We start from the raw sequence: 27890 nt of genomic DNA, 5'->3' as shown, positions 1-27890 counted from the left end.
GAGGTGACGGAGAGTCATGAAAAATCCCACTTTTAGAAATGATTCACGACTATAAACTCAAGACCTTCTGTTCAATTTCAGTCCACAATTCCATCAAATATGCGCAAGACGCCGAAGCCTTTGAAATTGGGGTTCTTGGAGCAGTTTAACCCACCAACAACACTTTGCTTTCAAAATAAACAAAAATAAAAGTAGCTTACCAGAAATGTAAGAATGAAGTGATTTGGATTATAAACAGAAACAGGACCATTTTTATTTTCTACTCTACACTAAATCAATCTAATAATGAATATAAATTTGACAACAACTATGATCTTAGTCATCATAGATGAAAATAGTTTCAAATATTCGTATGTCAAATCATTCTATCTGTTGAATCCCATGAGCTTCGGCGCAAACTTCAATAGTCTCTCCAGCGTTTCAGGCCCAAACTTTCTAGCAAACAAGTAACAAACGTTGGATACTCTTCCATTGTATATACAAGAAGTCCCATTCCTCAAACTATTCAAAACATCAACCGTCACATCTGTTCTAGTAAACTTGGCAGGGTGTGGGCCGCCCCTCGACCAGTCAACCCAGGTCAAACTCCTATTCGAATTCTTCTTCCCAAATTTCATGTTCACAAATGTTGGTAAGTAATGCTCGTCTGCGTAGCATGATCCCTTGCAGTAACTTTGGAACACCGGGAAGTATTTTCTATCCGAGACAACTTCAATGGCAAGGCTTCTGTCCATTTCAAACCATTGCGACCCTTTTCGCCATTGATTCAACCAGACTTGTGGATACATATTAAAACTGTACCTGCCACGCCCGACCGAGCTTGGATCATCATAGACTTGCACAAAAGTTTCGTTGGAGCGGATGACGTAATTGTAGACAGCGGAGAAGTTGTGGAGGGGAATGCATGACTCTGAGAGCAGAACGAACCGTTCGTTTGAGATGTCGAGAAGAGCATTCGCCAACAGGCGGCGCTCGGCCTCAATCATGTTCACATTTCCCCATTCTACTTCCTGCATTACATTTAGAATGTATAAAAATTAGTAAGAAGAACAATCTCGCCATTAAATGAACAATCTGCCGGAAAAGGAAAATCATCGAGCGCTGTTACGTGCGCTTAGCAATGCCGTTTTGTTAATCTACTAGGCTGAATTAATGTGCCTAATTAAACAAATGGTCCATGTCATGCTCTTTGGATTAAGACATTTCGAAATCAAGTACGAATTAACCCATTACGGAAAGGTTTTCTACACATTAGGATGGTAATTGATCAAATCGGGTGATTAATTAAGAGAACTACGATGATTTGAAGGCATGAGCTCCTAGACCAAATATGTGCATTCAAGTAGGTGGATTGTCTAAAACAGAGCAGGCGCTCTGTCAAGCATTTAATCTTATTTTGCCAACAAGGTTTGTAGTTTAAACATTTTAGTCAATCAACTTCACACAATCATGTCATTGTTTAATGGAATCTTAATCTTTCATTCAAAACTAATGTTCCCTCCAAATCTCACCTTTGCGTCATCTAATTATTTAGAGAATTGTTATTAGCACTCCAAAATTGTAATCAGATCACGGGATGCAGGATAGCTAACAAATAAATTTATGCAGGAAAAGTAACTGACCTGGCTAGGAATTCTTCTGCCATGAAAAACTGGAGTTTCCGGGTGCGATCCATTGTAAGATGGATTCGAGTGCACGTAAATCGAGTACAATCCTTGATGTCCCTTGAAGAACTTCTCCCACAACGGGGCCAAAAGAACAGGACCCTTTACCAAGAACAAGAAAGCAACCTTGGGAACACGGGGAAACGGATACTCGGAAATCCGAGGACTCATCGAAGCTCTCCACAGCAACTCCACATCGTCCATGTCGTGGAAAACCTCCGGCGGCTTTAGATACTCCTTCAATCCTATACGAGGAGGACGAAAACTCTCGTTCGGTTGGACTGCTTTTACGTTCGGCATTAGGTTGTGCGGATTGGATGCAGATGTTGAGGTCGAGAAGGAGAATTGTGCTAATTGCAGACTGAAGGAAAAGTCTTTCATGTAGAAGCTGAGCACCATTCCGAGGGTCAGACCGCCGCCGAAGAGGAGGAAGTAGAAGAGGAGATTGAGAAGGTTGAGCTGGAAATTGAAGAGCTTTGAGAAGAAGTTTAAAGGGTTTTGATTTAGTACCTTCATTCTAACAAACAAAAATATTTACAAGAAAATATGATCAATGCTACTGTTATGGCTTCAGAGAGTTGATCGAGAAGAAAAAGTCCAACCAAACTTATGGGAAGAAATCTGACCAATACCAAGTTAGATTGTAGGCTTCGAAATCCAGGAAAACTCCGGGACTTTGAAATATATATATATATATATATATATATAACACTATCTTTTCTGGGATATTAACCGAAGAATCTGAATCGAAGTCTGAAACCAAAAGCAAATCACTTTGAACAAATCCAGAAAGAAGAAGGTTTTCGTGCCAGGAATTGAAGTACAAAGCAGACGGGATGAAGAAGGGAGAAGTTAGAGAGAGAGAGAGAGGAGAGATCGGACTCCGTCTGGGTTAAATTTATGGGTTGGGGAAGGCTGGTAACCTATAAGGTCATATGAACTCATGACTTTGAAGCTTCTAGACCATGGCGACGAAGTAGGGGGTGCAGCTCTCCCATCTCAATCCGTCTAACAAATTTGGAATTTGAGTTTCAAGTAAACTCTCATTTTTTTATTATTGGAATTTATTTATTATTTTTGTTGGACAGAAACCTTTTATTTTATTAATCGTAATTAAGGTAAAAAAAGTACAATAATACTAGAAAAATCTATTTTTTTAGACTAAATTTTGTAAAATTAACATGGCTGTTGAAAATTATAGTATTTTCAACAACCATGTTAAGTTTAAATACTAATATTACAGTCTAGTAATATTTCTCTTCACTTATAAGTTTTAGGTTCGATTCTTGTCAAAAGTAAAGTTGAAGATCATTATTATAACAAGTTTATTGTAAAGTTTAACAAGTTTAGTAATATTCTCCATTGTTAAATATTATTGTTTGTTGAAAATTAAAATTTATTTAATTATTAATTAATGAATTTCGTTTACCTGGACCCAATTTATTTTAGTATTATAACTAGAATATTTAAGAAACCTAATCAGAATTGGTCAACAAGAAAAACCCAAAAGGAAAGTGAAAGACGGGAAGAGAGAAAAACAGTTATTTTGTGTAAATTAAATATATTATATATAATTTAAAACAAATTATATATAAGGGAGCCGTCGTTTTACTGACGGTAACAGTAAAGAATTATGAAACGATGGAGGCGTTATTTTTGGGATTAATTGGACTTTGAATTACAATATTAAAAGCCGCCAATTAATAATTTTAATAAAAAGTATTAAGTAACAATAATAATAGTCCGCGTGAGAAACGCATCCTCTAGTTTCTCGACACGTTTTCGGTCGACCATTTAAACGCCCCCAGACTTTTGGCAACCATAAAGCTCCAGATGGCATGGCCGGCGGTGTTTTTCCATTCCCATGCTATCTTTGACAATTTCAATCTCTCGAATTATTATTCTCTTTTCAGGAAAGAATTACCCGAAAATTCTATTATGCTAGAGTTAGGGTTTAAAATATCAATATAAGCCAAAATATTGATGGATATATCTCTGTATCTTGATATGAATTGTTTTCGACATGGAAATTTGTAATGCGATGTATATACTAACTTATACAAATTTAGTCAAATTACTAATTAGTAAACAAAAATCTCACAAAAAAGTTCAAAATCTACTTTGGATTCCTACAAAATTTCTATAGTGAATTAGAAATTTTGTCAATATTCATTAATTTCCTTATATCTCGCTGATGCAGGGTAAAGTTTTCATTTTACCCCTTTTCATATGGATCCTTGATTTTTCCGATATTTCAATGGAAATATCAACCATTTGTGGATGTGTTGAACACTGACTACAATATAGAACACTTATTAGATGAATCAGGATTCAAATATATCTGATAACTAAAGATCTCATGACTAAATTTTTTTATGTATGCTATATATCGGTGCACACTAAAAAGTCCAAAAAAATACTAATATATATATTAGAAAACATTATAAAAAGTTTCTCAGTTATTGTTGCACTGATTTTCGACGGTGAATTATATTCATTATCCAGAATGGAATTGCTAAGGAGATTCGCTCAAAAGAGGGACACTCTGAACTCTCCACCATTCATGTTTTTGGCATAATTTCCATGTCAATATTATAAAATATTGAGAAAATTAGAATCCCCTATGGTTTTTCTATATCATTTAGATTAAATATCTGTGCCTTTTTAAATTTGATTAAAATGCTTTGACCAATAGCCACCTCAAACTAAATGACATGTCATTATTATATATTTTTTTAAATTAAAATGCTTTTTGAATTTATCCTTTTATCTGCGTAATGCACTTTTCCTTATTTAGTGGAGATATTAGTAATTAAACTATATTTTCTCTTCTTCTAGATATATTTTTTCGATCATAGTTTTTTTTTTTTGGTTATGCAAGCATTTAATATTATTTGTTTTTCCAAATGTTTTTTTTTTCAAATAGTTGGTGATCAATATAAAAGCTCTGTGTAATTTTTTCAAATTTTTTTTTTGTTGTTTTTTTAAGTATAGTTGTTGACAAATTATTAGTAGGTACAATACATTACGTATATATTATCTGGAGGTACGTTTGAATTTACAAAAATCATTAATTGGTACATTTATTTGCAATTTTGGTCCGTTTGATTTGATATATATTGGTAATATCGGTACATTATTTTTATTTTGGTACGTTTTATTTTGTACATATTGTGTATTGGTACGTTTATATTATTCTCAATCCTATTTTCTCTTAACGTACTAAAAGAAAAACTTATTTTAGTACGTTTGATTTTGTGGGATTTAAAAATATTTTAAACTATTTTGGAAAGAAAATATCTTAAATCGTAGATAATTATTGCTAAATTGTAGCATTATTGTGAAAATAAATTGAATCTAACCATTTTCCTTTTTTTTTTTTACAATTATCTCTAACAGAGGAGAGTGTAATCAAAATGCTAGATTATAGGAAATTTGTTACAATACAATGTGCATATAGCACCAAAATTATGACAAAAAAAAGTTTAATCAAATCACTAAAAAGCAGGGATGTTTGATCTATAAAATTCAAAACCGATGCGCCTATATCAAAAGATCTCATCCCTAAAATATTATTAAAAAAATATAAAATGATAAAAAATCCATAAAGAATCATACTTTAAAAGAATCTCCTTTCACTTTCTCTATCCAGAACTCAATTTTGTATATGATGTGAGTACTTTGTTTTGTTTGGTTTTAACCAAATTATAAGGGATTTAGATGCGGATCCCATCAATTTTTCTACCCTATCTTTTGCTCCTTTTGAGATAGATAACAAGTGATGAGAGTGAGAAAACTGTGGATGATCCGTGCAACTAAATGAGCATCTGACAACAAGGCGCTTTGTCCCTGTTTTATTTTCTACACCAAAAAGAAGGGAATCCGGTTTCTTTACCATTCCAGTTTTCATACACTCTCATTTTTTCGTATAAAAAATGATAAAAGTGTAGGAACCGGGGGCAGAGAAGCCGAATCCAAAAGAAGGTGCGAGGGTGTCGGGCTAGTAAAGCATTGGTCTCAACATTCCACAATGGACTGCTTACATGTCTCGCCATCGTCAAATCATCGTTCGTATTTTCTTTTTGGTCGCAATTATTGTCGAGGAAATGACAGAGAGCCTTTTCTTCGTTTCATGTTTTTTTCATAATATTTTATAACATTGAAAAGAAAATTATACCAAGAAAATATAATGTGGTGAAGAATTTCATTTTTAAGAAAATCTTCTTAATATTTCTCTTATCGTTTGTATACATGACTTTGTAAACCAGATAGTATACATACATTTTTTTTTTCAATTTATTTGAGTAGGAATTAAGACATTTTTAATTAAGTGAAGACAAAATGTTACATGACTAAACCTGTCATGTGGATTGACTTATGAATCAATAAGAAAAAAAGCGAAGTGACTTGTTAATAAGAAAAATAAACAAGAAAAACAGAAAACAAATTTAGGACTAGTTTGAAATTGCTTTTAAAGTGACTAAAAACATTTTTTATTTAAATATTTTTAGAACCAATCTTTAGTAAAAATGTAAGTAAATCCTATAAAAACACTTGAAGTGCTTCTTGCAAGAAGCAACTGGTTCTTGCATGAAGCGCTTGAAGTGCTTTTGAAATAATTTTTTTTCTTCTAAAAACGGTCTCAATCATTTTAAAAATACTTTCAAACCAACCGTTACAAAAGCCTTCCCTATAATGGAATGGATGGAACGAGAATACTAACGTGCATATATTTTCTTCATGGCAAAGAAAATTAATTTACCCAACAACTTGGTCGTGGTGGTGTACTCCAATTTCAGTTGGAAGGTAAAATTTGGTGTCCGTGGTCCTAAAGCAAAAACAAACAAAAGTAGAAGGACGAAGTCCTTGTCCATTCAGGTGGCTTATTAATCCATGGATGACAACTGTTTGCCAAACAACCAAGCTGTTGAATGCAAGGGCAAGAGGAATGTGGGGAAGGCGGAGGCTCTTCTGCCAGTCTACGCACCTGTCTTTACTCCAATTGGCAATTTTTTTTGCGAAAGTAATCAACGAAGGTGCACAACAACAATATCCAATAGAAATTTATCTTTGTTTGTTGAGACGACATTGTTTGACTGTTTTATTTACATGTACAATTTAACTTTACTAGATAAGCAAATATACTTGTATAATCACAAAAAATGATATACGTACATATCATACTATGATTTATCTACAAAAAAAAAAAAAAGACTTATAACTTGTAGAAAGCCACCTATTTCTGCTAAGGAAAAAAAGAATAATGGTTTTTAATTATGGTCTCAATCATTTTTATATGACAAGGGGATGAAGCTAAAAGGTTAGCAAATATATTTAGAGAGAGAGAATCACCATAGGTGGTCCAGTGGTTAGGGACAAATTTCATGTTTGTATTTTATACGGCACTCTTGGGTTTGATTCTTGTTGTTGGTGAATCACACAATAGTGGACAAGAGAGGGTAAAATCCCAATGTGAGTCTTTCTAACTCCTAAAATGATGGACTACTGTGCTGAAGCCAGCTTGTCACTTTTTTAAGGAATGAAAAAAAAATACATTTAGGGAGAGAGGAGTGTAAGAAATTTCTGCCGTCACATGCATTACACATGTTCTATGATATATTTTTAGTACTATATTATTGAGTCAAATCGTCCAGGAGAAACACGGAATTACAATTTCAATGTCTGCAAGCAAAGATTATCATACTTGTTTAGCTTGCAAGTTTCCTTGACATCCATACACCAACCAACATACTTCATACAAATGATTATATATATATATATTATATTCTAGTTAGTGTTCTTTTATTTTAATTTTAAAATGCAATTTTCTAAACTATTTTAACTTATGAGTTTAAAAAGAAATTCAAACTCAAGTGCAGAGTGATAAATATGCTGCTTTGGCCAACTGTCAACTGGTCTAACACACCTCTGCAATCTTAGTTGTTAAATCCAAACAGACGTGGAGCGATTCTGAGCAATAGGTCCAGTGTACTTGGATGAAACTTTCTTGCAAAGAGGTGGCAAATGGAACTCACGCCACCATTGTAAGTACAATTAAATCCATCTCTTAACCAATTGAGAAACTTTTCTGTCACATCTTTCCTCACAAACGTTGCAGGGTGCGAGCCACCTCTTGACCAATCAACCCAAGTAATGCTCCTATTGGAGTTCATGCCAGCACCAACTTTAGTCACAAGAGTTGCCATGTAGTGCTCGTCCGTGTAGCAAGGAGGCAGGCAAAGGTCCTTAAATTTAGGGTAGTATGTCACGTCCGAAACTACCTTCACCGCAAGCTTCCGGTGAACTTCAAACCACTGCGAGCCCTTCCGCAAGTCTGACAATGTCACGGTTGGAAACATTTGCGGGTTGTAACGCCCGCGACCAATGTGTCTTGGATCATCGAATGAGCTAACGAAAGTTTGGTTGGAGTTGATGAGGTACTTGTAGATTGTAGTGAAGCTGAAGAGGGGCATGCATGATTCAGAGAGCAAAACGAACCTCTCGTTTGAGAAATCGAGTAAGGCATTGGCTAATAGGCGCCTCTCTGCATCAACCATTGTTGCCTTTCCCCACTCAACTATCTGCAGAGTACAGTTTCATGAAGAAATTAATGAATTGCATGCCAAATCCCACTAATTACTGTTTAATTTCCATCGTTAATGTGTCAAAATTTTAAAGAGACGGGCCAAAAATCTACTGCTAATCAAACCGAAAATGTCCCCAAATTACATATTATAACGAATCATTATATATTGTTTTTCATTTGGTCAATTTTCCGACGTAAAAGTTGATGCATTCTTCAACATAAAGTTCTGACCTTGCTTGGTATCCTGCGCTTGTAAAACACCGAGGACTCCGGTGGCTCGATCTTAAAGTCTGGTCTTGAATGGAGATAAACAGAGTAGAAGCCTTGATGTCCTCTGAAAAATCTTTCCCAAAGTGGCGCCTATGGCAATCGTCCCTTTGTTAGGAACATAAACGCCACCTTTTGTGTTCGGTTGTATGGGTGCTTCATGACTTGTGGCACCATCGAAGCTCGCCAGAAGAGCTCCTCGTCACTCATGGAATGCCATAGATCCTTGGGAGCTAAGTAATCTTTCAATGTCGACCCTCCTGGACTTGAAATACTAATGGGCAGTAAGCCAGAAGACAAAGAAAAGTTGCACTGGCAATGATGTGTGTAGGAAGGCCGAGGTGAGAGTGGGGTGAATGTGTTGAGCTGAGGGACGATCTGATCTGAGCTTAGGAATTTCTTCGTGTGATCGTTAACAAAGATTCCGAAAAAGATAATGAATAAAATCATGGACATAGAGAGGATGATAGTGATTTTGACATGAAAATGGCCTGCGGAAAGCTCTTTGACAACTACTGTGAGCCTCCCTTGCTTCATAACTCTATGTTTTTTGGGTCTGATTCTGAGCGTGTGAAAAGTGAAAACTCAAAACAAGAAGCTAGATATATATGTAGGAGAGAGACTTGCGCTCCTAGTCCGCCAATTTAGCATCCTGAACAAATAACGCGATTCCATGTGTATTCATTTGGAATGTCACGGTAGTCGGTATAGGTAAATTTCTTGCGTTAAATAGGTCATCCATGTGAAATGTGTGTAAAGGGGAGTGTGCTGAGTGATACCGAGTGAGAAAAGGTCGGTGCCTGAGAAATGGGTAGGCCTAAAAGGCTAAAACGTTTGATTGGAGAGGGGAAGAGCACATGAGAAACACCATCACAGCCCTTAAAAACGTTGTGACGGAGTACGGGGACATCAGTAGAGAGCACAGGGCAGAGTTCATCAATATCATGTGTCAAAGGTTTCAGAAATATAGGTATTTTATACGTACATCAAAAGCGACGTATACACCGACGAATTGAAAGAATAGTGTTTCAGTTTCGTCCTTTAGGATAACTGGGGAGCGTTTTTACTTTTTTTTTTTTGCTTTGAACGCAAGATTGAGTTAAGAATCGTTTTCAAGGGAATTGGCAATTGACCAAAGCACCTGAAAAGGAGCCTCAAGGAAACACTTGCATGGGACGAACTTATACGCCCTGTGTTCATCTCAATCATCGAGTGGCCATGATGAGAGAGACAGAGAGGGGTATAAGCCCGTCCTACCAACCAAGGTTTTTCTCTGGGGTCAATCTGACTTCGATGAACGAATGTCACTGGTATCAAACAATGAAAGCGTTGTACAATTTTGACATTAACAAACAAGTACAGCGCGTTCCTGGGGACTTATCCTAGAAATAGATTTTAAAACAGTCTTATCTGGGACTAAGCCTGTTTTTAAACATGTACAACACAACAGCAAAGCTAGCCACCGCCCCGGCAACAAGAACCTGAGATTTCCTTGGCCTCGAACAATTTAACCTGACAACACTACTTAAATATGCCCCAATCCATCGAGAGAAGAAGTGCAGCCTACAAGTTTTTTGAAACCTCTGAATCGAGAATTCCTGCACGAAGTAATGCAGCAAGCTTTTATATGCCCCATGTGCGTTAATAATCAACACCGGAAATACTGTTTAACTCTTCGGTGCTAAAACTGATAAGGGTGCAACGATCAAATAACAAAAAAGATCATCTTTCTGTAAGTAACATATGAGACCTGAAAAACGGATATGACATAATTCAATTCATAAACATTTTAAGATTCTTTGTCTGGGCTCTGTATATATCAAGGATTCAATTAAGCTGCAAATAATCAAATATCATTTCGGGCCAAACATGCAAGTTTAGTTATCTAACCTAAAGGTAGTTTGTAATAGGGCCAAAGAGAGAGCAGCTTCCTCACTTGGGCTCATAATTTACCCACCTTGGCAGAGAATTCAGCCAAACTGCTATGGAAAGTTTCTAAAGAGAATCCCTGCACACCTTAAAGGGAATTGTTTGAATTTGAATTTAACATGAATATACTTCAAGAACAATGCGTCTGAGGTTCACCCAAATCAACAACCAACGTGCATGCCAAAGTTGCATTGATGTTGGACCAAGTTAAAGATTACGTCATGAAATCAGGAAAATGTTACCTTTGGTAACTTATCTTGCTGGGCAAGATGATCCACATGAAGCCTCACATTAGATGCAGCAGGAATCCAAAATCCTACGATCAACCTCCTGAATATACAGTGGCAACTATGTCGAACAATGTTTCTGCTCCATTTTCTATCGCTTTCAAGACAGAACTTTCTCTAGCTCTGCGGTTCCTGAAAGGTAATACTCCTCTGTCTGAATACATCTAATATAGTGACATAATAATACCATTCTGAATTCTAGTTTTTTGGCCAAGAACAGTGATGATGATTTTACCAACATACAAAACGGGGGGAAAGGGAGAGAGAGTTTCATACTTGAGATATCCACAAAGCAAGTGCTTTGGCCACAGGTTAACTCTCCCATGCATGGGGACCAAGGCATGTGGGGAAAGCTCCATGAATTTGTAAGTTGATTCAAAGTAATCCTGCATTCGAAATTAAAAAAAAAAAAAAAAATGTTTATATGTATTTAATTATGACAACGGGAATAAGCTAAACCACCATAACATGTGGCATATACCATCAACCTCTGCTTCTAGAGAAAATTAACTTAAGTAATATACCATAGATAGAAACTTACAGTCATATTTCCCCCAGCAGTAACATCCAGTATAGCACTACCTTGACTGAAACAAACCAAAGTTTTTTTTCAGCAAAGCAGTCACAACAGGTAAAAATGTCTGACTTATAATAAAACCTAATTTCGAGAACCAAAACTGATTACAAAAAAAAAAAAAAAAAAAAAAAGAATGGAAACTTTGAAGGAAAAGATGATAATTCTAATCCCTCAGATTCACAGGCAAGCTAGAAACATAAACCAACTGAGAAATGCAAACAAGAAGGCACATATATTTTCTATTGCTGGTGTAAGTGTATAGCACAAAGTTTGCGACATGTTTTCACAAGCAAGGGGCTGATCAAATCATAGGTTAGGGGTCTCATAAGTTCATAACAAAGCAGAATTCTCTTCTATCTTACCCCACGCAATGATCACCGACAATCAATGTGTGAGTACTGGCATGAAGCAGTGCCATATGCCCATCTGTATGCCCCTGAATTAAAGTCAATAAAATATTATTTTCAAACTGCATAGTAGATTAACATCAGAGTTGTATCAAATAGAAGGACTAAATCAGTAAAACTCTATATCATTGGTCATAAATATGAAACCAAAACCTTCAGTATGCTTTTTTTCCCTAAAGAAAGCATAAAGCATTGGTGCTAATGTTACTGCAAGGATATCAGGATTACCAAACAGTTAATAACTCATTAGAATAATGGAAAAATAATAGGCTTAAAAATATCTGAGAACAAGTGGCTTTTACTGGTTAAACTCAGAGATTGAACTTCTGAGAGAGAAAAAAAGGGATGTAGTGAGGTTCATCACACTATTGCAGTGCCTTTCATCAATGATTTTGTTTTGAATAAGAAAGTCAAGTGAGAAGTACCGGAGAAAAAAGGGCAATCAATCGCTGACCACCAATGCAAATCTCTTCAGTTCCAGAAATTGCAGTGAACCCAAGAGACCAGTCATCTGTCATCATATAATACTATAAAATTAGGAAGTAAATTTTATAAGAAGACCTTAAGAAGAGCAGAACAAACAACCCAAAATAATAAAATAGTAAACTAGAAGGTAATAGCAACTCATATCCCTAATTTCATAAGAAGGATCCATCTTCCATCTTACTAAATGATTATCAGTCATTCTACGTTTTTAATTTAAAAACTTTACTGATGTACAATCCAAAATTGTAAAAGAGGACAGACACTAGGATATCAAGCGTTTTGAAATAAAGGTCTTTCCTCTTCATCTAAAGTTAGTTTCAAAATGACCTCATCTAGAAATCACAGTAAACTGCGGTACAATCACAAAATTGAGCTAAGATCCTTATTTCTAGACTTCTTAGTCACTGGAAAGACAAGATGCTAAGATAACAACCTTTTCCAATGCGTCGCATGGTATTTACATGTGCTAATAAAGTAGCATCAGGATTGCAACACTGAATAACTGAAAGACCTGGAAACATCAATAAGATCAAAAGTCTACATGTCAATTTAATTTAACCAAACGCAAAAGTTAAATAAACATGATATTATATTTTTTCTAGTTTTACAAAAGCTTACCATCCACATGATCCTGATGGTGATGCGTAACAAAGACAACTAACTTTCTTGGCAATGAAGTTACAATTTGTGCAAGCTGAATGTATAAAGTATAAAATATGTTACCAAGACCTACAAAAAATAGCTAAAACTAAACCATACTACAGAGGCAGCAGAGCAAACCAACATGTCATACCTCTTCATGGAATTCAGACCGGCACCCAGGATCCACTATCAATGCATCTCCACAAGCAATAAAATCATTCTTCCCAGATTCATTTGAAGCATTTTTGGGTGCAAAAACAACCAGGTTTGTTGTATAAAAAGGTTTTGCTGTCCTGCTTCCCATAGGTACAAGCACAACACCAGGAGGGTACTCCTGCAATCACAACAATCTTTACTCCGCGGGAACACAATAATACAATGCGTGTAATGGAAATAAAGAAGGGGTTTAATAAGACCGAAAACACTACGGCAAACCTGGTAAGGTAAGGTGGACGGAATGTTCATCTTTCTTGATTGCTCAGATTCATTTAGAAGACCTGCAACTATCAATGGCCCCACACGAACACTGCTTGGTTTCACTTCAACAAGCCAGCTTAGACAACTCGGGACAGACATCCATTTACACGATTCTGCATATGTACATTTAACATAAGCTGCATATATCGCACCAAAATATCATATCCATTATCATTTTATAATTCATACAAAATACATTTACTTAGTAAATTAAACAAAGTTCGAAAAGGGAAAACAAAGAACTGCTAAAGTGACAGTGATATGAGCAAACCTTGTAAATTTTGCTCCGGTGCTACCAATTTTCCCCTAATGAACACCGAGTTAATGGGCGGACCGGGTCCAAACTGACCTTCCTCCACGTACTTGGACAACCTCCAATCTCCACCGTCAGCTGCCTTAAACCCTACTTGTTCCAGAACCTACTAAATCAATACTCATCAGTACATAAACCCTAAACCCAAAATTTACAATTCGACGATTGAAACCACTAGATACCTGGTTGAGAGCAGAATCGAAATCGAATTTTTCCAAATCGATCTTCCCCGACAACGATTCTGCGCCTGCCACTGCAATCGAGGGCTTCGATTGTCCTTCTAGAAGGTTCAATTGGGAGGAGGGCAAGTCCCAGAGATCGGAATCGACGTACGAGTCGTACTCTTCGTCGTCGAACTTCGGCGGTCGCGTCTGTTTCACGAGGAGGAATTCGGCGTCGTTTTGAGGATTCTCGAGAATCACAGCGAGCTTCCGGTGCGCTGCCATTGCTAAGATTTGGAAGAATGAGACGGAAAGGTTGATGAAGAGAAGAGTGCGAGGGTTAGGGTTTTCAATTCGCAGAGTGGTTGTACCAAACGGCGGCACAACTGTAACGGAAATTGAATGCGGGAACAGTGACGTTGATGTGACCGTTCATGGCGGTTTTAGTCGTTGAAGTAGGGATGGGATTGTCTGCCCTCATCTCCTTCTTATCCTTTCCTATTTGAAGGTAAATCATATTAATTTTTATATTAATTTTTTTATAAAAATAATAAGATAAAAAGTTATATGAATATAAAATATTGACGTGATTTAACCGTGATTACTTAAGGAAGAGAAGATAAGAAGAGGATGATGAGTGAAGGGCAGACCAACCCCATCTGTTGAAGTAGCCGCACGTTGGTGTTTTTTTTTTTTGTTTCAACTGAATTTAGCTAAGCCCACTTTTAGATTGGGCTGCTTCTCGGTGCTTGACACGCCCCACTTCGCATGGGGCTTTCATAAACAGGCCTCCTCACTCCTCACTGTCCTCACCCATTTGAGATTGTTTATATAATCAACTAGCAATTATACGCATGCAATGTATGTGCTTATTAAAATTTTGAAAAGAAAATTCACCAAGAAAGAAAATATAAAATGATTGCTAAAACTTTTTGGCGACAACTTTCAAATAATTTTTTTGTCGCTAAAGAGGTTATTCATATTTTTAACGACTTTTTTTGGATAACTATTACATCACTAAAAGTTTATTTTAATTAGAAGAAAAACATGGAAGAGAAAATAGTGGCCACTTATATGGTTACCTAATGCGATGCTTTGAAAAAAAAAATAACATTATTTTGTGTCCATAACTTTTATTTTTCTTTGGTTGTGTTGACAGAGTTAATTTGGTCTTTTCACCATTTTTGAGTGACAAATAGCGTTTTGTTAATAGGTAGTTTAGATAAGAACTAATGCTTATAAGCATTTTTATTGCCAGTGTAACTAAATTTTATACTATTTAAGTTTACGGTGGTTTTCTAAATAGGTCGTTAAATTTTAATTTTCTCACAACACGATGTAATGTTTTGAAATCATATCAATTTATCTCTTATGACTATTTAACCTTCTTATCATATGTTAAATTGATGACACAACATAAGAGTTATTTGCAAGTTGAAGTGGAAGTCACACATGCGCCACATGGACCAAAAGTAGTCCTCATGAAGATTTGGCTTGTCCTTAATCTATGCGTCATATATATCCCCAAAACGACAATCAATTGCATAGTTTGGTCATAATAGTGCAAGAATGGGACTGAGTTAATAGAATTTGCAGAAATGTCAGATGTGTTCATATTTTGATGGCGTACGTGGTCTGTATCCAAATCCAAGGAGTGGGTTAATAGATAAACACTCATGATTTGTGTTGATGGTGGGAAAGGAAAGGTGGTCAAAGATTACGAACCAAACAATTTAATCAAAAGTTAACCTAACCATATATAGTGCGACCAAATATATCTGAAACCAATAAGCTTTTTCCATGCATACTGCACTACATATATATATCATTGAGTATGAGTGGTGCAGGAGCTAGCAGGGGGTTTCCAGGGGAGATGGGAGAGCACTTTGCACACGACAGACACACGAAAGTCGAAAGACACAGATGATAAGGTTCAAAGCTTCTCCCACTAACCCTAAAATTGACTCATGACTGTGTATTTAATTTACTAAAAAGGCAGGTGTACGTGGATGCCATTGGAGGGTAATGCAGATATGCAGATGGTGGACCCAGTACTACTGAAGAAAGATATCAACACTCTCTGAGGTTTCCTAGCCACTGTTGGGTAATCTGCATATAAATACGCTCACTTATAATTTACATGGCCACCTGGACGTTAATTAAGAAAGATACATGCTTAATTTTGGTTAGAAAAATTTTAAAACAAAAAAAATGAGAAAGGAAGGTGCTTTTATCTTAAAAAGAAGAAGATATAGTTTAGTAGTAATGGTGGGTTATCCACAAAGTGATTTGAATTTACAAATGAAGAGTGTGTGCCAAACATAAGCACTACACGCTCTTCCCAAATTATTTAATCCTCCACTCATCCACTTGTGCGTGGGAGTGGCATCAACCGTGTTCAGATTTGTCCTTAATTAATTATATGTTTAATCTGATTTGTATGCTTAATCTCAATTGTATGCGTACTTACGAGTTCGATATGAATTGAATTTGACATGAAGATCTTTGGATATACTATGGATATATGTATAGCTGAATAGCTGCATGATCAACGTAGAATATACTTTGAAATTTTTTGCAGTATCAGAAATGTATATACACACATGTACTCTTATTGACCTACGTACTTACGTTATTTGGGTTGTTCTATTGCGCCGAAATTCCTTTACTTATTAGTTACTGGGTGTTGTTGATCGTTGATCATCCTAGTACGAAGTATAAAATCGTCATGAATTTTACCTATACATAACAGTTGAAAGAGAACAAAGAAAAAACTAGCTAGTAAACTGATGGCTAATTATGTACGTAATTAAAAGAAGTCTAAGCATTTCTTTGCCCCAGATTGGTTGAATTTCTGAATGGAAATAGATTATCTCCTAAGCATATGCTCAAGATCCTATTGACCCACACACAAGGATCGTTGGATGAAAATTCAACGGCTACAATTATTATAACTTTAAAAGAATCCTCATATTTGTATCCGTTGAATTTTCATTCAACAGTCCTTGTACGTGGGAGTAGGATCTGAGCAGATGCTCAGGAGAGAATCCATTTCCTTTCTGAATAATCCAATTTACTGACCAATTGATATGGGCCAATGAAATCAGCACAGCTGTCCCTTTAATTCTTCATTAAACTTTGCTATATTAAGAACCAAACATACCAGTCAGCCTTTATCTTGTTTGCCAGACATATGCTATCGTGCTATCCGACCACGTCATCTCCCTCACCAAAATACTACCAGCTTTCCATCCCACTACCTATCCCAAGCTATCATCCTCTCCCACCACCCCCCCAAGCCTATCCCACCCATATTCAGCCCACCCAACCCTCCTTCAATCTGAAATTTTTTCCAAATTTGGTTTAATTTTCCGTTTGAAATCCCACCCATATACCAGCCTTCCATCCCATTATCCCAAGCCACCATCCTCTCCCACCCCTGCAGCGAGATTGCCCCGACGAAAGCTGGGAGGATTTCAAATTGGGGTTTCTCGGTTAAGGACTCGATGTCGGCTTAGCGAGTGAGCTTGAAGCTTGCATATGATGCCGGAGCCGACGAGGCCACGGGATTGGGTTGATGGAGGTTGGAGGAGGATAGGACTTGTCCAGACCTGCCATGGCAGGGGTAATGGGAGGAAGAGGGTTGTTTGCTTCTTAACATAACAAAAGTTTAATAAAGAATTAAAGGGACAGCTGTGTTGATTTTATTGGCCAATGTCATTTGGTTAGTAAATTAGATAACCCTCAGTGAGTAACCAAATATTATTCTTCTTAAATTTGCCTTCACCAACTACTTATAGTTTATTCATGCTAAAAGTCCTGATAAAAACATTATGAAATAGGCAAAGGGGAATTAATTATTTTATTTATAAGGGAAAATTAATTTGTTATATGCATTGGCTGATAAATGTATTTTATGTGGAACTAGTGAAGGCTCCTAATCAATTATCGAAGGTTGAAAAGGGGTATGACTGATAACCACTGATTCAAAGCCACAAGTACATCTTTGACATTTAGAGGCTCATGATGGTAAATGGTTGTAAGAAGGGAAATAATTTGTTATATGCTTAAGCTTAATATTGATAGTTGTAAGAAGGGAAATAATAACTTTATTTGAGCAGGTGGTGTTTTAAGAGATCATGATGGTAAATGGATTTATGTATTACCAATTTGGGCACATGTAAGATTCTTATTGATGAGCTGTGGGGACTTAATTTGTTTGGGCTTACAATTGGCACGAAGATTACGGATTCGTAAACTATTAGTAGAATCAGACTTTGCACTCACAGTTCATTTGGTGTTGCAAGCTGCTGGCGACAATCATCATTTAGGTCCTCTTGTTTTGGGCATGGCATGTCGAGAGTTGCTTTCAAGATCTTGGCAATGCGATGTTCGACATATCTATGGAGAAAAGAATTTTGTGGTGAACAGTTTAGCAAACTATAATCTTGATTTAGATTTAGGCAATTTTTTACTTTGACAATCCTCCTTGTTCAGGTTAGTTTTGTTCATGATGAATCGACTTGAAATGTCCCGATCTAGATTTATTACTGATTAATTTTGTTTGGACTCTTACTTTTAACCCCATTTTGTCAAAAAAAAAAAAAAATTGTGAGTCTCACTCATCCATGTCAAATACAAGGTTTGAAACAATAATAAGATTAAGATAATTACTAATATTCCACGGACCATGCATGACTAGCTGTAATACAATGTCCCTGTCCTCAACAACCATGCAACCACAGATCATCCTGCGCTGCGTGATATTATAATATATGACCTTGGAATAAATACCTTCGTATAAACTATAAACTATAAAATAGTTGTCTGTACAGATAGAGAGACTTGATTAGACTACGTTATTTATGCATATACCGAGACATTTCTAACTAACAATTATTATTACAATCTCACACGTCGGCATATCCCGGTGCAAAGAGTCAGAACTCAGAGTGAATACGGCGGTACATCAAATTGCTACGTGCAAATTAATAGCCCGTAGTACCAAATATGCTGTCAACTTACAAGTCATAAGATTCTGCATTATCTAGTCACTGACCAGTTATTGCATGCCAACGACAGGTCCTCCTGCATATGCTTCCTTCTTACTTTAGCTCTCTTTGTCGATCTACGAAGTGTTACGAGTAGGCATACCAATATTACCATATCAAGCCCCTAAAATTAACTAATTTCATGTAATAATGATGAGCAACTTATATAGAACGAGTTTATCGTTATGATGAATTCTTAATTTGAGAAATAATGTTATGATAATAAAAAATTACTCATGACACTTTGTTATTGAACTAAAATGCTCTGATAAACCGTGAACTCAATTCATGTAAATCCTTATCACATTAATCTCACCACGAGTAATATGCTAGCCTATCACGTTAAAGTTTCCAAAAGGGGGAAAAAAAAGAAAGAAATAGAATGGTTTGTTTTCTTATTTTCTACAACTTTAGTTACTGTTCATACGTGAACATGCACGTCGTAGTCGGTCGGTGGCATAATGCATCGTAGCCACCAGTTCTGTTCCGGTAGTAGGTTAATTTGGAATCTCCAAAGCCATGGGAGAAGAATATCTGAACGTACACGGAACTTGTAACAACACGGGCTTGTCACGTGCCACCCAAACATACATTGGCACGTCCTCCATTTCCGCCTTAAATATCTTAATTTCAATTAATACTGAATTTTTTTGTAATAAAATCTCACAGATATTGAATTATGTAAATAATCTCTACTAATTAATAAAATATTCATTGTCAACCAAAATTTCATGAAATTACCAGTTTAACCTTATAATATTTAAAATAGAACATAATAAGAAATATGAGGTAGAAATGTAATTTCACATAACCAAATTTTGCTGTTTTTTTCTTCAAAGTCTCATCTACATGTAATCCTAACATATCTCTAATATAAAAAAATATATAAAAACTTCTCACTCCACGTTCTCTATCACTCCTTCCTCCCTCGTTTTATTTCAAAAACAAAAACAAAAAATTTTCTCACACATTTGATGTGTGCCCATATGCTAGTAATTAATAAGTTAAAGATAATACCAATATTATTAAAAATGAACCTTTAACCTGTCTCTCATAAGATCCACCTTGGCTCCCTGATTTTATCCATCACTGAGTGGATGCTTACGTGGTCAAAACGACAAACCATGTACACGTGATGGTGCTACCTGTCTGATATTATCCATCACTGAGTGGATGCTTACGTGGTCAAAACGACAGTCCATGTACACAGTCCAAAACCACCGTGGTGGTGGCTTACTCACGCGTGGAGGGCACGTGTAATATATAATTATTTCTCCTCCCGACAACTATGGTACTCGTCATCATTCTCCTCAAACTTGTATATTTACGACAACAACCCTAAAATATAACCTGAGTCTCATTGATGTCCCCTACCTATAAAACACGGTGGCCAGTTCGCGACGTGGACAACTATAAAATGTCCCTCCCTTATCTATTTGCAAAGCGTTGAACGTTCTCGTGCTGTCGCCCGTTCCGTCCTGCTCGCACAATCAGAACCACCATAAACGAGCGCGCGTGTATGTCTGCATTTTGGCGAGCCGACCGGATTCCCCAAATCCAGCAGCACAGGAAACCCTAGGGTTTATGGAAATCTGAATCCGCAATCACGTTCCCAAATTTACGACGTGTCGGTTTCTATAAATGGCGGCACCATTTCCTGCTGGTGGAGGTGGAGTTGTGGCGGTAATGGCTGGACCCTTAGCCCCGCTCGATCCTTCTCCGTCCAAGACTTGCCTGAAGAGCTCGGCGCACAAGTCGCCGATCCTCATCTTCTTGCTGTTTCACAAGGCTATTCGCTCCGAGCTCGATGGCCTCCACCGAGCCGCCATGGCCTTCGCCAGCTCCGCCGCTGGAATTCAGCCCTTGCTGGAGCGCTACCACTTCCTCCGCGCTATTTATAAGCACCATTGCAATGCCGAGGACGAGGTGTGTTTGTGGTTTGACTCTGGCCTGTGAGACTGTATGCTTGTAGTATTCCAGTTGTTTCAGATTTCAATTTTGTAGAGAATTTGGTGATTAGTGTTAGTATTATTGGTTTAATTACTCATCATCTATGCGTTATGTAACTATTTAATTACATTTTATGCTAGTGATGGTTATACTTGCTCAATTTTGAGGTTGTAGATTATGCGCAAACTGTTTAGGTAGTAAAAATTGATGGATTTGGGCTTTTCAGGTCATATTTCCAGCTCTCGATATACGGGTGAAGAATGTGGCTCGAACGTATTCTCTTGAACACGAGGGAGAGAGCGTTCTTTTCGATCAATTGTTTGAGCTGCTAAACTCCGATAAACAAAATGAGGAGAGCTACCGGAGAGAGTTGGCTTCTTGTACTGGAGCCATCCAAACATCAATCAGCCAGCATATGTCCAAGGAAGAGGAACAGGTATTTGTTTCATCCCCTCGTTAACTTTACATGATTTTCGCCATTGTTCAACAAATGCTGAGTTTTATTGGATTTGGCAGGTCTTCCCTTTGCTTATTGAGAAGTTTTCATTTGAGGAGCAAGCTTCCTTGGTGTGGCAGTTTCTGTGTAGTATTCCTGTTAACATGATGGCAGAATTTCTTCCATGGCTCTCTTCCTCCATATCATCCGACGAACATCAGGATATGCGCAAGTACTTGAGCAAAGTAATACCAGAAGAGAAGCTTCTGCAGCAGGTGAGGGTTGCTTTTCACGGCATATCATTTCAAGTTGTTTATTAGAGAAAGAAATATATGTTTTGCTGACCTTAATTTTTATGATGCGAAGGTTGTATTTGCCTGGATGGAAGGGGAAAATGTTTCTCAGGGCAAAGGTAATTCCAAGGGGCAATTTCAAGATTCTGTAAATAAGGGGAAGTGCGTGTGCGAATCTTCCAGCACTTGTAAAAGGAAACGTGCGGACGTACAATCTGATAATTCCAGCACCATTGTTTTGAATCCGATAGATGAAATACTTTTTTGGCACAATGCTATAAAAAGAGAGTTAAGTGACATAGCTGAGGCCGTTAGGAGGATACAACTTTCTAAAGATTTTTCTGATTTGTCTGCATTCAACAAGAGGTTGCAGTTCATTGCAGAAGTTTGTATTTTCCATAGGTATGGTTTTTGGCCTTGTCTGTTCCTTTGATATTCTTCTTGTTGCGAAATGACATACTCCTAATGCATTGAATTCTTTGCTTCGACATCTTATATTATGACCAAGGACAGCTAGTAGTGGGTCATCAGTCAGTCTGCATAATGGATTAGCTTGAACTGCGTTTTGCCACCTTTTGTGCATATTTTAATCAAATTGTCTTAATTACTAAAATGTTCAGTTCCATGAGTTATGCAAGGTTATGATTTTTGAGACGATAACTTTGTTGTTGTGTATAGTTTAGTATCTTGTAATCTTAAGTTTCAATAGATCATATGTTCTGTGCCATCATGGGTTATATGCAGTTTATTTATTTTTGGGTTCATAACTGTGAACGAACACTAGACATCAGTGCTGTATAAAGACTTGTATGAATCAAATGCTGTATTTACTTGGTATCTTATGATTGCCTACGTATTATGAGATGAGTTTCTCTTGACTTCACTGCAGCATTGCTGAGGACAAAGTTATATTCCCTTCTCTAGATGCAGAACTCAATTTTGCTCACGAGCACGCAGAAGAAGAAATTCAATTTGACAAGCTTAGGTGCCTCATGGAAAGCATCCAGAGGGCAGGAGCTAACTCATCCACTTCTGAATTTTATATGAAGTTATGCTCTCATGCTGATCAGATAATAGATGGCATACTGAAGCACTTCCAGAATGAGGAACTTCAGGTGCGTGCTGTTTCCACTTCCAATATGACAATGAGCTGACCTGCCTAAGAGAGGGAGAGAATAGCTAACCTATTTTTCACATTCCTAAGATCATAGTCAAATAAGTAGAGAGCAAGTTATAGGAAAGTAACTTTCCTATTTGTTTTGTGAATTCGTTTAAAGGAAAGTTGTGGGCACCATGGAAATCAGTTCTCCCACCTGACATAATTTTTTTTCTGCAATTTTTATAGGTTTTGTGAGAGAGGAAGGGAAACATTCTAAAATTATCTCTGATAAGTTGATAATAAGTTCCCTGCATCTTTCTTGTTGTCCAGACTAGAGTATTTGAAAGCTTCAAGGATTTTATCCTGAAAACCAAACATACAAGAAAAGTAATTTTCTTTTCCGTTCTTATATCTGGAAAGCTAGATGCTACAGGTATTTTGTTAGACAAATGCATGAATATGATAATTTAGTTTCCAATTCTAGACATCGGTTTTACATTTGTTGAAACAGTTTATTTGAGAGTGTTGTGACTGTGAGCAGTGTCTAGGGTGCCTTAACAATGTTGTTATTCTGATTCAGCGTTTATTCTGTTCAAGCATCTTTTTTGCTGCTCAAATGTCATCTTATGAGTATAATGCATTTTAGGTCCTTCCACTTGCTCGTAAGCATTTTAGCCCCAAAAGACAGCGGGTTCTTATGTATCAAAGCTTATGCATGATGCCCTTGAAGTTGATTGAGTGTGTCTTGCCATGGTTGGTAGGATCACTTACTGAAAAGGAAGCAAGTTCCTTTCTTCAAAATCTTCGAATAGCAGGTTCCTCCTGAGTTATCAAATTATTACTATTGTTATTTTTATTCCAGCAAATGTTGTGTTCTCCATGCTATTTGCATAATCTTGCATACCTGTTCTAACTACCAAAGTTATCGTAATGCAGCTCCAGCATCAGATTCAGCACTGGTTACTCTTTTTTCTGGCTGGGCATGCAAAGGTCGTTCTGCAAACATTTGTTTGTCTTCAAGTGCAATCAGTTGTCCTCCAAGGACATTGAGTGAAACCGAAGAAGACATTAGCTATAAATCACTATGTGTGTGCACCTCTATGTATTCTGCTAGGGAAAGGCCTTTGTGCAATCAAATAGATGGAGCAGATGACAATCTAAGGCCAGTCAAGAGCGTAAACTCAGTATCAGAAACTTTTGCTTGCCAGCCTATAGAAAGTATAAATACCCTTCAAAGTTCTTGCAGTAACAAGACATGCTGTGTCCCGGGGTTGGGAGTAAATGACTGTAGCTTAGGAGTGGGTTCTCTTACTCCGGCAAAATCTCTGCGTGCCTTATCTTTTAATCCTTCTACTCTTCCGCTTAACTCCAGTCTTTTTAACTGGGAAACAGATACCAGCTCTACTGACGCTAGTAGTACAGCACGACCTATTGATAACATATTTAAGTTCCATAAAGCTATACGTAAGGACTTGGAGTATTTGGATGTTGAATCTGGAAAGCTTAATGGTTGTAATGATGCTTTTATTAGGCATTTTACCGGTAGGTTTCGTTTGTTATGGGGTCTATATAGAGCTCATAGTAATGCAGAGGACGATATTGTATTTCCAGCATTAGAAGCCAAAGAGACTCTTCATAATGTTAGCCATGCTTACACTCTAGATCACAAGCAGGAAGAGAAACTGTTTGAGGATATTTCTTCTGTTCTTTCTGAGCTTTCACAACTTAATGAATTAATGAGTACTAGAAATGTGTCTAATGATTCAACTCGAAGTAGCTTGGATTCTTTCGAGAGTGATGATACGCTGAGAAAGTACAATGGACTAGCCACGAAACTTCAGGGCATGTGCAAATCCATAAGAGTGACATTGGATCACCATGTTTTCCGTGAAGAACTTGAACTGTGGCCATTGTTTGATAAACATTTTTCTGTGGAAGAACAAGATAAAATTGTTGGTAGAATAATTGGTACTACAGGAGCAGAGGTTCTTCAATCAATGTTGCCGTGGGTAACTGATGCTCTTACTCAGCAAGAGCAAAATAAATTGATGGAAACATGGAAGCAAGCAACCAAAAATACTATGTTCAGTGAGTGGCTTAATGAATGGTGGGATGGAACTCCAGCTGCATCTTCCCATACAGAAACACCAGAAAGTTGCACATCTTTAGGTCTGTATGATACTTTTCTTGCTGCTGTCTAGTTATAAATTGTCCAGAATCTACTTTTATGGTTATTTGAAAGAAATTGCTGAGGTATGATTTTGATAAATGCGTAGTCATTACTTCTTGAAATCTATAAGATTCAATTGTGTAGTAGATATTACATTTATGTAAAAACTTTCTCATGCTCTTCAAATCTACTGTTTCAGGTGCAGAGGCCTCTGAAAGCTTCGAACATACTGATGACACATTTAAACCTGGATGGAAAGATATATTTAGGATGAATCAGAATGAGCTTGAATCAGAAGTAAGAAAAGTTTCTCGGGATTCAACTCTTGATCCAAGAAGAAAAGCATATCTGCTTCAAAATCTAATGACCAGGTACGTTCATGTTTTAATTATTTCACGAACACTTATGTTCAGCCTTGTAAATCCATGCTGCATTTCACTTGTCCTGATCAAGTAATGGGTCATGATAGTCGATGGATAGCTTCTCAGCAGAAGTCCCCTCAAGCATCTGCAGTCGAAGGTTCAAATGGTGAAGATTTGGTTGGATGTTCACCGTCATTTCGTGATTCAGAGAAACAAGTGTTTGGATGTGAGCATTATAAAAGAAATTGCAAACTCCGTGCTGCTTGCTGTGGCAAGTTATTTACATGTAGGTTCTGCCATGATAACGTGAGCGACCATTCAATGGATCGGTAACTATATACTCTTCATTTCTTTATCTTCTATTGGAAATTTTGTTAGTGAATGGACATTTCTCATTCGTGTTTATTTTGACTAATTTGCAGGAAGGCTACATCTGAAATGATGTGCATGCGCTGCTTGAAAATTCAGCCTGTTGGACCAGTCTGCACAACACCTTCCTGTAATGGATTCTCGATGGCACAGTACTATTGTAGTGTTTGCAAGTTTTTTGATGATGAAAGGTGCATACTTCGGTCAGAACTTTTCCTCCAAATGAAACTAGGTTATGTTAACTTGGATTCTCAAGATTCATCATTTTTAGATGGGTAGTGCTATTCACACACCCCATTTTACCTCTCACACACCCTTGTTAAATTTTTGTCCATTGATCTTCTTCAATTCATTCTATCCGACGGCCAGAAATTGACAAGGGTGTGTGAGAGGTAAAAATGGGTGTGTAGATAGCACCACCCTTTCATACATAAACTGATGGAATGCTAACTTTGCTGGTGGGGAAGTCTGGGTTGGAGTCAAACATAGACGTATACTATACACCTTTATCATTTAGTGCTCTAGGTGTTGCTTCTTATTTATGAATCTAGAATTTTGATTGCAAATTTGGGTTTCTCACCTCATCTTTTTCGGTTATATCAGGACTGTTTATCATTGTCCTTCCTGCAATTTATGTCGTGTTGGGAAGGGACTTGGCATCGACTTCTTTCATTGCATGACGTGCAATTGTTGCCTGGGGATGAAGTTACTGGATCACAAATGCAGGGAAAAAGGTCTTGAAATAAACTGTCCCATCTGCTGCGACTTTTTGTTTACCTCAAGTGCAACTGTGAGAGCTCTTCCTTGTGGCCATTACATGCATTCAGCTTGCTTCCAGGTTTTTTTTTTTCCTTCTCTTGTTCCTCTTGAGCTTCTTTCCTTCGGTTCCTACTCCCGTTTTACTCCAAATTTATCTCTAGTTAAAGGACCAATGTTCGAGGAAAGATCAATATGTAATTGTGTTCCCTAATCCATCATGTCAGGCATACACTTGCAGTCACTACATCTGCCCAATCTGTAGCAAATCTATGGGAGATATGGCGGTAATGATATAACTTTTTGTTTGAATGACGGGAACTCCCCTTTGCAAGCCCGTAATCTATAAAGATTTTGACTGCCTTGCAGGTTTATTTTGGCATGCTTGATGCACTACTGGCTTCCGAGGAACTCCCAGAAGAATACAGGGATCGCTGTCAGGTAACTTATCCGACGCTTTTCTCCCGTTTGTTGTGTTGTCCCCTTATCATCTTCATTGTCCCAAGGAAAGCGATTGATTTTTGGTATCCTGCTCCAGGACATACTGTGCAACGACTGTGATAAGAAGGGGACCGCGCCGTTCCACTGGCTGTACCATAAGTGCAGGACTTGTGGATCCTATAACACCAAGATTATCAGGGTAGACTCCAACTCCCACTGCTTAACATCACACAACTGATGGATGGCTTATGGACTTGCTGTTTTCCAACGAGTGTGTAAATACATTTTCCTGGAGAATAACTTACATGAAACGGGACGTCAAAGCAGTTGCATGCCATTACAACCCACACAGTGGCTTTGTAAATTATGTGCACCACTATAGCTATTTCAATTTAATTTTGGCCATCGTTAATGTTCACATAAAAAGGGAAAATGGAAAGCATTTAGACTGGATGGACCTTGCAAATGAGTTAAACTACACCTCTACAGTTTGCTTAGCGTGGGCGGCCGGCCGAACCGATTAAATAGTGTGACGCTTCTATCCTTCTCCAATATTTAAGTTGCCATTGTGAAAAAACCCTTTAATTCTTAAGAAAACTTTTTCTTAATGAAAAGTTCAAAAAAAATTTAGTTTTAATGAAAAATGACAAATAAAGGTATGGTAAATAATACAAAAAAATGTGAAGATGTGATTTTTCGTTAAAAATAAACCGTAACAGTAGTATTTCGTTAAAGTTAACAAAACACCTTGCCTAATACAAAATCTGGAAGAACAAAATAATAGGGGCAATTAAAAGGAATAATCATTTTTTATATTTATTTAATATGTGATTGTAATATTGTTTGCTATGCATCTATTAAAGATGGTGTCTCCTACTAACCCGAGAACTTAGGCATGCTTAAATATGATCTCTGCATGAGGTGATAATAAATTTCTCATTTGATTATTCATACAACCAATTACTTTATATGGTTGAGTCTAGTTGCTCTCTATTTTTTTGTATATCTTTGAAATTGAATAAATAATTGTTTTAGATATTAAATAGACAAAAATACCCTAAAAAAAAAGTAGAAAAAAAAAATGATCAGGTGATGTTTGTGTAAATTACTAAAACCAAAAAAAACACAAAAAAAAGAGTAGAAGGGGAAATTTGCGAAGGGAAGACA

The 27890-nt window shown here is 37.0% G+C and overlaps 2 protein-coding genes, 1 non-coding gene and 1 pseudogene across 4 annotated transcripts; 1 reads left to right on the top strand and 3 right to left on the bottom strand.

Moving 5' to 3' along the window:
• Nucleotides 1–206: 206 nt before the first annotated feature.
• On the bottom strand, nucleotides 207–2684 carry LOC103947833 (glycosyltransferase BC10-like). The gene is made up of 2 exons (XM_009358802.2): nucleotides 1623–2684; nucleotides 207–1010 (listed from the first exon to the last, which is right to left on the bottom strand). The coding sequence occupies exons 1-2, from the start codon at nucleotides 2178–2180 to the stop codon at nucleotides 366–368; spliced, it is 1203 nt and encodes a 400-aa protein (XP_009357077.2). The 5' UTR covers nucleotides 2181–2684; the 3' UTR covers nucleotides 207–365.
• Nucleotides 2685–7532: 4848 nt separating this feature from the next.
• Nucleotides 7533–9665, bottom strand: LOC103949398 (annotated as a pseudogene).
• A 141-nt stretch (nucleotides 9666–9806) lies between these two features.
• On the bottom strand, nucleotides 9807–14102 carry LOC103947818. The gene is made up of 12 exons (XR_007258717.1): nucleotides 13818–14102; nucleotides 13594–13741; nucleotides 13281–13435; nucleotides 12997–13179; nucleotides 12822–12897; nucleotides 12637–12714; nucleotides 12143–12228; nucleotides 11673–11746; nucleotides 11275–11320; nucleotides 11010–11119; nucleotides 10689–10865; nucleotides 9807–10115 (listed from the first exon to the last, which is right to left on the bottom strand). It is a non-coding gene; the product is annotated as an uncharacterized LOC103947818 (transcript).
• Nucleotides 14103–20245: 6143 nt separating this feature from the next.
• Nucleotides 20246–27176, top strand: LOC103947802 (zinc finger protein BRUTUS). Of its 2 annotated transcripts, XM_009358766.3 has the most exons (15): nucleotides 20246–20773; nucleotides 21024–21233; nucleotides 21314–21508; nucleotides 21600–21928; nucleotides 22416–22641; nucleotides 22956–23012; nucleotides 23272–23440; nucleotides 23562–24794; nucleotides 24995–25166; nucleotides 25265–25486; nucleotides 25580–25717; nucleotides 26130–26364; nucleotides 26510–26569; nucleotides 26652–26723; nucleotides 26821–27176. In XM_009358766.3, the coding sequence occupies exons 1-15, from the start codon at nucleotides 20489–20491 to the stop codon at nucleotides 26959–26961; spliced, it is 3744 nt and encodes a 1247-aa protein (XP_009357041.2). In that variant the 5' UTR covers nucleotides 20246–20488; the 3' UTR covers nucleotides 26962–27176. The 2 variants fall into 2 exon arrangements, with proteins under 2 accessions (XP_009357041.2, XP_009357050.2); XM_009358775.3 differs by lacking the exon at nucleotides 22956–23012.
• The last annotated feature ends 714 nt before the right edge of the window (nucleotides 27177–27890 follow it).

This window comes from the organism of the source record quoted next, unplaced genomic scaffold (assembly GCF_019419815.1).
Source record: "Pyrus x bretschneideri cultivar Hongxiangsu unplaced genomic scaffold, Pyrus_bretschneideri_v1 Contig22, whole genome shotgun sequence".
Classification (NCBI taxonomy): Eukaryota; Viridiplantae; Streptophyta; class Magnoliopsida; order Rosales; family Rosaceae; genus Pyrus; species Pyrus x bretschneideri.
This window is presented reverse-complemented; position numbering and strand designations above follow the sequence as displayed.